Raw genomic sequence first — 12,244 nt, forward strand, 5'->3', positions numbered from 1 at the left:
AATTAGTCCTTGCTCTTGATAAGTGACCAGTCTACCTTTTTTCTGTCCATACATCTGTTTGATATTTTTTCACCCTTCTTGCTTTATTGGCAATATGAAAATTCACAGAGCTGTAGCCTATTCATACTCCCTCATGTACCTCTCCATTACTGGGTGATGTATAATTTAGATTCATCAGAAATTGTGGTATTTTATGATTCACAACATATAGCATCAATAGAAAAATATTGATATTAAAAAGTTGTTTTTGTTTCACATAGAAGCTTTAAGATCATTAAAAGCATTGTATGGTTTCCTAAATGCATTACAGCCCATTTTCTTCTTGCTTTTCAACTCTGGGCCCACTTCATCATCCAGCTACAGTGTCTGTGCAAAACATATGTCTTAATAAACCAGTTCTATGAGCTATCCATCCAACTATATATAGCATGGTCCAGACAGTAAGCATCCTTCATCCTTTTGGTTTCTCTACGGATGAATTTAGCATAATGTCATCTGTAAACAGGAACGTCTGAAAGACCTCACTATTTATAAGGAATCCCTCCTCCATTTGAATTCTTTTTAGAAATCCTTCATGATCTTCATAGTAAGTGCTTAATAAATGCTTTTTCATTCATTCTGTCTGTGATACTAGCAATATAGCCCTGTTTTATGCTTCATTTGGTGTTAATAATCTTAGGGCTGTTGAACAGTATTGTTGCTTGTTATATCTTCCACTACATCTGTATGATTCATATTCATGGAAGACACTTTGTTGGAAAAGAAGCTTTAATAACGCATTTTGTTGCAGCAGATCAAATGCTTTTTTGTAGTCAACAAATAGCACAGTGGAACCTTGTGTTCTCTGTAGCTTTGGTCATTTGATTGTAAAGTACTTGGCTATGGAATGTTGTTTGTGAAAGCCTGTCTGTTCCTTTCTTATTCTTTCATCCAGTATTCCTTCAGTACATGTGTGTATTAGGAATAAGCATATGGGTTAACAGTAATTGATACTGGCATTTTCAGAGGCCCTTTTTTTCAGTAGCAAGAACATTCATGATTTTTTTTCTCTCCCTGTATGTAATGATAACAGAAATAAAAATAACATGTCATTTGTAATTTGTGTAATCATGTTATTAATAATCAAGAAGGATAATTTATTGTAATATTAAACAATAATGGTGCTATAATTATCATACCTTGAAGGCATTTTTCATGAGCTTCCATATTAATGTCTCTTTCATTTTGTTCAGGTCAGATAGCAGCCAATGAAGCCCTGAAGAAGGATTTAGAAAGCATCATCAGTGGCTTGCAAGATTACCTTGAAAATGTTAAAGGACAGGTAGCAAAGGTTCAAGGTGAATGCCAAACACTGCAGACTGATAAAGAAATTTTGTTGAAAAAAGTGGCTAAACTTGAAGAAGAGAAAGTTGAACTGGAAGTTGCTGCCATGGATGCAGAAAATATGAGAAAAGTATGATTTTCACATTTGCCTCTTTCTCTTTCCTTAAATTTTAAAAGACTTAGCTGTAGTGTCTAGATTGAATAACATAAAAAGTTTTAAAGAGGGAGCAAACTTGTGAATCTATTTTTAAAATAATTTCCTAGGATTTAAAAAAATTTACATTGTGAGACTTTCAAAACTTCAACTCCCTTCCCTAATGAAATGAAGATTCTTTTAAAGGGCTTTCTGAATTGCTAGCCTATGTGGCAAATTATAAAGGTGATTGGGGTTTGCCATCTCTAAAACCCGCCTCTAATTGTGGCTATACGTGGTATAACATTCTGTGTTCTACGGGTCCCTTCCACCTCTAGTATTATACAGTTTTGTATTCAATCTATTTGGTATGTCATCATGTACAATACTCTGTCCCAATTTGGTCCCCATTTCTCCCCAGACTCAAATTAGGACGTGAGATTGATTTGTTTGGAAATTATTTTTGCTTTAATTTATCATTTGCCATCACAAGTCTTGTATTCATAATATTGTGACCAAGTCTCTTGAAAGCCAAGCTTAATAACCCAAAACCAGAATTGCTAGAACAAAAGTCAATGAAAGAATAAATTTAAATGACTATAAACTATATTTTGTGTAACATATTTATGTTGCTGTTGGTATTCACTAAAATTACTCCTTCCGGCCTTTGGTCTGTACATGAACTAATTTGGAATTGATTCAAGCAGTTGTTATTGTTGTTTTAAAGAACAGCTCCTCAGTAACTTACTAGTTGTTTTGCCAATGTCAGCCACATTTTTTCAAATTGGTTTGTGTGTGTTTATACAGCTGTTGTTACAATATTAATGTTGATCGGCCTTGGGATTTTCAGGAGCTGACATTGTGATATAGCAGCCAGAAAATCCATGTAATTAATCTTAGGTTATTTTGATAGAAATCTAGTGTCCAGGAAGAGGGAGATAATAGTTTTATTGTACTCTGCTCTGGTCAGATCATATCTGGAATGTTGAGTCAAATTTTTCTTGCCATATCTTGGAGTATTGACAAAGATGTTTGGAAGACTTGAAACCAGGCCATAAAAAGGTCACTTTAAAGAAATCAGGATGTTTAGTCTAGAAAAAACAAGCCTTAGAGGAGGGACATGAATAGTGTCCTTAAATATCTAAAGAGCTATCATATGGAAGATGGAGTAAACATCTATGTGGCTCCAGAGAGCAATACTAGGACCCATGAGGAGTGAAGGAAAGTGACTATGAGGAAGCAGATTTTGGTTCAGTATATGGTAAAATTTCATTACAATCAGAAGTGTCCAAATTTGGAACATTCTGCTTTGTCACAGAATGACTTCTCTCATCACTAGAGATATTTCAACCAGAAACTGAATGACCACTTGTTGAAGATGTCATAGAAGGAGTACATGTTTCAAATATCATGTGTACCTAGACAACCTCTAAAGCCCTTTTCAGCTCTGAGATTCTAGGTTATACACATTAAAATATGTAACCATGTATATTATTGTGAATCATCTAGGTGATGCAGTGGACAGAGTGATGGGCTTGGAGTCAGAAAGACCTGAGTTCAAATTTTGCCTCAGATACTTACTGTGTGTTTCCAGGCAGGTCACACAACCTCTGTCAGCCTCAGTTTTCCTCATATGAAAAAATGAGAATAATAGTAGCACCTCCCTCCCAAGGTAGTTATGAGGATCAAATGAGAAAACATTTGTAAAGTACTTTGCAAACCATAAAGCTATTATTATAGCTATTATAAGGATAGTATTATTAAAATTTATGTACTTTCAGGAACTTGCTGAAATGGAATTGTTACTTCAAGAGCATCAAGATGCAAACATGTCCCTTCAACAGACCCAAAGAGATTTAAGTGCCAATGAAGCAGAACTTGAGGCTCAGCTCAGAGCCAAGGAAGCTGAATGTAACCAGCACAGAGAGGAAATAGAGAGTCTTGAACGACTCAGAGAGGTGAGGGCCAGAGTAAAGGCAGCATGAATCATGCAGGTCCTGGAGAGCACAGCTGGCCTTTCATTGTATCTGAAGTAATGTTGTGCATAACCAAGAAGGCAGGCGGGACAGCAGAGAGAGAGCACCAGCCTCAGAATCAGAAGGCGTGTACTTGAATTTCACATGGAACACTTTTCTCTGTGGCCGTGGAGAAGCCTCTAAATTTTAATTTCCTAATTGGTAAAATTAGTTTAATTGTACTTCCAGTGCCTCCCTTGTGTGAGGATCTAGTAAGATAACATAAATACAGAACTTGTACATGTGAAGTCCTATATAGATGCAAGCTATTATTATTATTTTAAGGTTCTTTGAGAATTTTTTGCCTTGCCAATGGGAAGTTTCCAGAAGAGCTTTAAGAAATGCTACATAAATGCTTTTAAATTAATTTTATCTTTTTCAATGAACAAAAATCAATTTATTCTTCCTTCCTCTACCAGTGGGAAAAAATATCATTCTGAATTATTACAATAACAGTGAATTTATTTTAGTGCTTTTGCTTATCTTGTTGTATTTTACATTAGTTTGCAAGAACCATCTCTATATCCATTTTAATGTGATTTTTCTCTGGGGACAGTTAGAACACTTAACCCTACAAACCGAACTTGAAAAGGAAAGACAAGCCCTGGAAGATGCTCTCAGCAAGGCCCAATTCTCAGAAAAGAAGGAACAGGAAAACAATGAACTATACTCAAAAGTCAAACAATTGGAGGTAATATCTTTAATCACACTAAGAAATGAGTGAAGGTGAGGGTAAATGTAGCAGAAAAGACTCTCTATTTGTAATCAAGAGACCTAGGTTCTAGTCATTTCTTTGCCACTTAAATTGTATTAGCCATATAATTTTGGGCAACTCTCTTAACGTTCTTAGACCTCAGTTTTCTCATCTGTAAAATGAGATTAATGTTATTTGTATTAGGGACCTCACAGGGATATAGGTCAAATGAGCTAATACATACAAGTTGCTTTATAACAATAACATTAAATAATAAATTTAAGGTATTATTATTATTGGGAATCAATCAGTCAACAAATATCTATTAAGTAATAACTATATAATACGAAGGCAAAGAAAGGAATAGCCTTTGCTCTCATATAGGGTAGGGGAAGAGAAGGCTGGTAACTGGGGTGCTCAAGAAAGGCTTCCTGTATAAGGTAAGCCTTAAACTGAGTTTTGAAAGAATGAGGGATTCTGAGAGGCAGAGGTGAGAAGGGAGTGCATTCTAGGCATGGGAACAGCTTATACAAAGGTACAGTGATGAGAGAGAAAATGTGTACAAGAGTCAGCAAGAAAGTTTGGCTAAACTGTAGAGTGTGTGAAGGGGAATAATGCATAATAAGGCTACAAAGACAGGTTGGAGCCAGATCATGAAGGACTTTAAAGACCAAACAGAAGAGTTTCTTTTTGACCCTAGGGTGCTACACTTTGACAGCTGTCTGAAGGATGGATTGGAAAAGGGAGAGACTTGAGGCAGGGAGACCAATGAGGAGGACTTTGCAATTGTCCAAGCAAGAGGTGATCATAGATCGCAAAGACTGTCTTATATATTAGTTTGAAAGGACCTGATCTGAGATAGTTAAATCAAATATATATTTTACAGATTCCTGGGAAACTTAAATAAGTACCTTTAGAGAAGTAGAAGACTCCCATGGAAAATATTCTGTCTTCATTTCCTCAAATGACAGTCATTTTGAGATACTTTTGTGAACATACTGTATATTGTGGTTGGTATAGTGATATAAAGAGATAAAGATCTTTTCTGTAGTAACTCAGGTATATTCTCTGTTGAACTTTTATCAGTAGAAGGCAATAATAAAGCAAATTGGTGGTTTTAGTACTCTAATAATAATAAATGCAAATCAATGTTAATAGTATTTTGAATTTCTGTAGAGCTTCATAGTTGACAAAGCTCTTTCCTCATAACTCTGTAAATGTAAGCTACATTCAGTGGGTGATCTTCCCCCTCAGACCTCACACAATATTGAGTTCTACACTTCTAAATTATAGTTATCATTTAATATTATTAATATTATAGTTATCTGTATTGATGTCTTATCCCAATCCTAGGCTGTAAACTTCATGAGATAGAGTATATCTTATCTGAACTTTTCATCTCCTCTATAGTCCTGGTACCCTATTTAAATGTTTATTGATTGAATGAATGAGGTTCTGTGATTCTGTAAATAAATGAAATAATATAGAGTTAAATGTAGAGTTTAATTTTAGCTATTTTTAGTTTAACCTTTGGAGCAAATATAACAACCATTCTATTTGCTTTTGATTTTTAATGTGTGATGAAGGTATGTAAGTCCCACTAGTGTAACTTTAAGCCAGCCTCCTTTCAAATCCACCAGTCTTGCTATGAGCCTGTCTTCTGGATCTATGCTATGGGACCACTGGATAGATTAAGTAGACTTAAATGACGACTTTTTGCTTCTTTGGTAACTGAAAACTCTTGGATGGTACCCAAGATGTACACATCTTGTGGGTAAATTCTGCTTTATAAAGTTTAGAGGTTTTGCAAAAAGAATTGAACTTAGTGCCAGACCTGGGTTCTAGTCTCAGCTCCACCACTTGTTAGTAATTGTTCGATCTTAGAGGTAAGTCACTTTTTCTCTCTCAGCCTCATCTAAACAAGAATAATAAAACCTGCATTATTTACCTTACAGAGCTCTTATAAGATACTTTGTATGCTGTTCAGTAGTTTATAAACGAAGTGGGTTTTTTGGTTAGAGAGTGCTATTGGGTTCCACATTTACTCTTATTCAGTTCTTGGAGATGGAGCCAGGGCAAATAAAAAAGCCTGATATTATTGGCTTTCTTACTTACATACTTTGAGGATCTCTCATTTCATTGATGTGAGTATTCATTCTATTAAAGCAGATCAAAACTCCTTCCTACCTTAGACTAGGGGCTCTTTACTTGAGCTATTTTTAAATATATATTAATATTAATAAGCTAAATAAAAATAAATATAAACCCATTTTTAAAAATATTATGACAATTGTATTTCAGGATATAGTTAAAAATTTCCCTTGGTGTCATCCGTATTTTATGCATTTAAAAATATTATTCTGAGAAGGAGACCTTACTCTTATTATTCTGAGAAGAATAGGCTTCACCAGACTGCTGGAGGGAGCAATGATACAAAAAAGGTCAAGAACCCCTGAAATCTTCATAAGTTTCCATGCCCAAAATAAATCATCTGGCTTCTGATGATGAGCCTAACTGTACCTTGCTAGGCCAATCTTTAAGTGATGACGGAGTCCATTCCTGCACTGTTTAAAGCTTTATAGGTAGGACCCACCAGAGCTTCAACTTCCCCAGCAGCATATTTTGAAAATGTATGATGAAACATGGAAGAGAATCTTAGTAGCTTTCCCAGCTTTTTTTTATATTATATTTTTTTACTATACCTTAGAAATACTTTGCATCAAAGTAATGAGTATTTTAGCAGTCTATTTTTATTTGAAAGATGAAAGGAACATTTTGTTTCAGGAAATTATAAATCTATCTTGCCTAGATAACTAGAGTTTGAATGTGCAAATCCAAAGCAACTTCATCATACAGAGATGGATAGTGGTGTAAATTCTTTTAGAAGCTATAATAGTCAGGTTTTAGCTTTCAATTGGTGCATGGACCTAGGTACTATGGAAGAGATTGTTTTCAAATTAAAAATAGGTCAAAGGGAAATTTGTTATGTGATAAGGAAAACAAACTGTCGTTTTCAAAAATGTGAAACCTTTTCCTTTATTTTTCCAGGATGACAATAGTCTCTTAAAACAACAGCTTAAAGATTTTCAAAATGAACTTGATCATATGATTGATGGCTTGCTTCATCCGGAAGAAGTAGCAGCTCGTGTGGAGGAATTGAAGCGAAAGTTAGAAACAGGAGTTGGGGAAATTAGGTAAATTGTATCTCAGTAAGATGTCCGAAATACAGTACGATGGCCAATTATTAAAGCTGGAAATATAGAGATATTAGATTAGGGGTGTAAGGATGATGTTTTTAATAGAACTTTTGATAAGGCCTGGACAAGAAAATTCAATTCTGTCGCTTGTGTGCATTTATTTTAGAAGTCTCATGTCCTTGGTACATAAAATAACTCATATTTCTAGAGGATGATATTTCCTTAACAGAAACAAGGAGATTAGAAAGAGGGATGGTTTTAGGAGGGAAGGCAGTGTTGAATACGTTAAGTTTGAGATACTCATGTGAAAAAAAGTATTTTGTAGACCTTGTAATTCTCAATTACGATTATTATTAACTAGTTATAACGATTATTAAATCCACTCAAATCATAGAATATTAGTACTAGAAAGGACCTTAGAGATAATCTAATCTTGCTCCTCCACTTTGTAAATGAGAAAGCTGAAAACTAATGACAAATGACTTGCCCAAGGTTACCCGGTGAATTAATGACAAAGCGCTCTGTTCTTTCTACTGTGCTACAGTGAAGAGAACCTAACGTCATGTCTTACAAATAATTCAAGCTTAGTAAATATTGATTGTTAAAACAAATGCCTTATCCTGTTGTACCAAACTTCATAATTTTGCATTGGTGTATAGCAGTGTCCAGAAAACTGACATTTTCTGTTTACATTGTACATGTCTTTTTTCTCTACCAGATGCTTCAGTCCTTCAGATGTTCTAGGGAAAAGTCTTGCAGATTTACAGAAGTGGTTCGATGAAATCTTTGCACATGCCCGGCAGGAAAAAGAGGCAGTACTAGATAGAGAGAGAAAACTGCGGGAAGAAATGGCATTTCAAAAGGAGAAACTGGTAGAGGAACAAGAGGAGTACAGGAAGGCCTGTGAAGAAGCGGCAGACACAAGAGTAAGAAAGAAGCTCAAGAACTAAATGACAGTGATCCGGCTGCAGGGGCAGAGGATTGCTTTTCTCTCACCAGCTTACTGTGTTTCCCTTCTGATGGAAGCAATGCTTGGTTACAAAGAATAAAACTAGCTGGGTGTGATTGTAATCCTCTGTGGAATATGGCTTTTGAAAAATGGATATTCAGTAACCTGAGTTCTATTCCTCATTCTGCTCCTTAGTAGCCATCTATCTTCACCTGTCTGGGCCTGAGTTTCCTCCCTTGCAAAATGAAAGAGTTAAATTACATGATGTCTAAGGCCCTTTGTGACTCTAATAGTCTGTCCTACGTTCTAACGTTCTATGTGCTGAGGTATCTTTTGGTGCTGATGTTTTATGTTCAGACAGTATCCCTTGTAAGGTTTCTTTGAGCTGTAGTTTCCTTCTAGTTCTAATGTTCTGTGCTTTACTATGTTCCATGATCCATTCCAATTCAAAAAAAAAAAAGAAAGAAAAAAATTTCCTTTTTTCATGTTGTATTCTCTTTGCTTTGGGATTCAGGGAAGTGTGTTCTTATTGCTCTTGTATTTATGTATCAAGTCTCAAGTATAATGGTACAAGGATATAACTCTTTTCATGATGGTATATTGATGACACAAAGAAATGTAGCCTGGAAAGCTTTCAAAATTAAACCATCATTTGTCTTGCACAGTTCTTTTGCATAATATTTCAGTATTACCATTTGATAGTGCAAATGTAACTTCCCTGAAAGTTTGTTGACGATATTCTTTAATAACTTTCTTGAAGACTGTAGTTGAAACTTGCTTCTTTTGCAGATTCAGTCTGATAAAAGGCAGCTCGAGGCCAAAATTCAACAACTGGAGAATGAAATTCATTATTTGCAAGAAAATCTAAAGAGTATGGAAGAAATTCAAGGCTTCACAGATCTTCAACTTCAGGAAGCTGATGAAGAGAAGGAAAGGATTCTTACACAGCTAGAAGATTTAGAGCATAAGGTGGGGGAGAAGGAAGCAGAGTACCAATCTTTAAAAATATTTTCAGACTTCCAGTTCTTATAATTGAGAGGCAAGGCAGTACGATTAAATGAGGGTTGGAGGGGGAAGATTTGGACCTAAATTCAGAATCTTTTGTTTCTACTACTTTTGTGTTACCCTTAGGAGTGAACATAATACCGATAGCTTCCATTTCTGGTTGTGCCATACATTTTAACAAAGCACGATCTGAGCATCTGTTTGTGCAAGTCACCCAACTTTTATGTTCCCCTGTTTAATTCATCTGAAAGACAGAGATGTTATTACTCATACTATTTCCATTAGAGGATTGTTATAAGAAAAATTGTTGGAAAACATCAAAGTTCTTATAGAAATGTTAACAATTGTCGTTGATAAAAGTCATGATCCCTAAAATATTGATGTTAAAACTGATGATGATCACCACTTTCATTCCAGATCTCTCGTTTATAGGTGTAGCATAATTTTCAGTGTAGGAAAAAAAAAAACAGTTTAACCATTTAGGATCATAAGACTTTAGAGGTCACCTTAGCCCTTCATTGTAGAGTTGAAGAAATTGGAGTCCAGAGATCTGAATGTCATGTCACATACAGGTAGTATGTAGCAGAACATATGAGAATCCCAGCCCAACCCCTCTGACTTTAGATTTGGTGGTCTTTTCCTGTATCTTGCACAACCTTTTTTTGTGATAGGATGTTTTTCTTTCCTTCTCTTAAATCTTTTTCTGTGTAGTAGTTCATCGCTTTCGGTTTTATGTTTTTATGTTTTGTTTTGTTTTGTTTTGTTTTTGTTTTTTCCCTAGAAAAAGCTTGAAGAGGCCAGGTCCCAGAAGCAGTTCCTTGGTTTGGATAGAGAGCTGAAAGAGCTAAAGAAGGCTGTGGCTGCTTCTGATAAGCAAGCAACTGCGGACCTCTGCATTGCTAAGGACCAGCTGAAGTCTCTCCATGGGACCATCCTCAGGATTAACCAAGATCATGCCGAGGTGATTCTGTGTGTAGATAAGTATCACTGAGGTCATTTCTAAAGATGCTGACATCATTTGGCATGTAGGAACTTCTCTCCCTTACCTATTTCTCTAGAATTTTCTTAAACTATGTCAGCAGATTCCTAGATGTAAGTAGGGGCTCTTTTTTGCTTTCCAACATTCTGGAGACAGCAAAAAAGCATAGCCTAATAGGTAAAGGCAACAATTCAATACTTTTCGTATAAAAATAGTATGAACGCCTACCACATATGTCTGCCACCTTATGATAGACACTGGTAGAGGACACTGAAGTATAAAATACAGTCCTCACTCTCACTTCTGTTCAACTCAGTGAACATTAAACACCTGCTGTGTTTAGGTTAGGTGCTCAATAAGACACAATCCCTACGCTCAGTCCAGTTCAGCAAACAATTAAGCATTTGTTGTTTATTCTATCTCCACAACATCTCTTCTCTCCGTCCCATGCTCTACGGTCACACAGCTACTTCTTAGTTCAGGTTGTCATCTGCCTCTCTCTCCTCCTCTGTTACAGTAGCCTTCTCATTGGTCTCGCTCCTTCTGACTTCTCCCCTCTCTAATCCACTCTTCATATACAGCTATCAAATTAGTATTTCTGAAACAGTGACCATTTCATTTTTCTACTCAGAAAGTTTTAGTGGTTCCCTATTGCCTCTAAGATAAAATACAGAATTCTCAGCCTGATATTTAAAGCTCTCCACAATCCTACCTAATATGTTTCTCTGATTTTATTTCATATTCTTCTCCTTCATGTACTTCCTGTTCCAGCCAAACTGATATACTAGCTTTTCCATGCACAACATTCCAGCTTTCTCAGAGATCTTATTTTCCAGACCCCCCCCCCCCCACTCAGGGGCCACATTGTACTCAAGACTTTTCCTGAGCTACCTGTCCCCAGCAGTTGTGATTATAGTCATTTGTGTATTAGTGTATAAGAGGGGTACAAAGTACTGTGTAAGTTCTGAGAAAGGAAATCTCATTTTTGGTTAGTAGGCTATCAAAGAAGGATTCCTGGAGGAAAAGACATTCGAGTGGAAAGGATGGTAGACTTGGAAGACAGGGAATTCTGACTCTTTCACTTACTGTCTGGGTGACCATAGGCAAATCACTTAACCTCTGTGAGCCTCAATTTTCTCATCTGTAAAACACATGTAATGGTTTCGCTACCCACCTCGCTGGATTGTTTTAAGTAAAGTACTTTGTAAAAAAGTACTATATTAATGCTAATGATTGTTATTATTGATGTTTTTTTTTATTATTATTTTTGAAGAATGGGTAGGATTTCAACAAGTAGAGATGGAGGAGGAGGGAATTACATGAACAAAAGCAAGAAGGGAAGAGCAGGGTAGGACATATCTAGGGAATGTTGAGTAGTACAGTTTTAGTGGAGCCTCGACTATATGGAGAGGAGAAATGTGAGATAAACTCTTGCAGAGTTTACAAACTACCATCATTGGAGAGCAAAGACTAATGTTTCAAGTCAAAAAAAATATTAAGCTGTGTAAGGCAAAGTCCTAGATGCAGAGCATACAAAGATGAAAAGTGACACCCCTGCTTCTAAAGGGAGAGGTAGGCCAGTGTGGTGTAGACAAATGATTCAAATGTGAAGTGACAAAGTAGAGGTCACTTTCTGCTGGAGGAGCCAGGTAGTGGCACCTGAGCGAGACCTTACAGGAAGGCTGCTATATGCCAGCGGCGCATGGTGGAACATGTACATGAATGGGATGAGATTGTTTCCAAGGCCCCTTCTAGCTCTTATCATTCTTTGAAGGGCTCCTTTATTATGTGCTAGATGATCTATTATAGACCATACACACTATTAGCAGCTCACCAAGGGGAGAGAGAGCTCAGAAGCACAAAACTACCCCACGGAGACTTCATGAAAGAGGCAAGACCTGAGTGAGGGCGTCCAAGACGAGTGAGATCTGAAGATGTGGAGAAGCCTT

General features: G+C 36.3%; 1 protein-coding gene across 7 annotated transcripts in view; it reads left to right on the top strand.

The window, feature by feature from the left end:
- The window catches only part of LOC114046958 (centriolin-like), a 94,212-nt gene that overhangs the window by 32,499 nt on the left and 49,469 nt on the right, over positions 1–12,244 (top strand). For all 7 annotated transcript variants that reach the window (XM_027867613.1, XM_027867612.1, XM_027867607.1 and 4 more), the window contains exons 13-19: positions 1,233–1,453; positions 3,238–3,414; positions 4,028–4,162; positions 7,214–7,359; positions 8,081–8,288; positions 9,101–9,280; positions 10,098–10,277. In XM_027867613.1, coding sequence (XP_027723414.1) covers positions 1,233–1,453; positions 3,238–3,414; positions 4,028–4,162; positions 7,214–7,359; positions 8,081–8,288; positions 9,101–9,280; positions 10,098–10,277 — 1,247 coding nt within the window. The remainder of the gene's footprint in view (positions 1–1,232; positions 1,454–3,237; positions 3,415–4,027; positions 4,163–7,213; positions 7,360–8,080; positions 8,289–9,100; positions 9,281–10,097; positions 10,278–12,244) is intronic.

Source organism: Vombatus ursinus, unplaced genomic scaffold, assembly GCF_900497805.2.
Source record: "Vombatus ursinus unplaced genomic scaffold, bare-nosed wombat genome assembly UNPS02014786.1, whole genome shotgun sequence".
Classification (NCBI taxonomy): Eukaryota; Metazoa; Chordata; class Mammalia; order Diprotodontia; family Vombatidae; genus Vombatus; species Vombatus ursinus.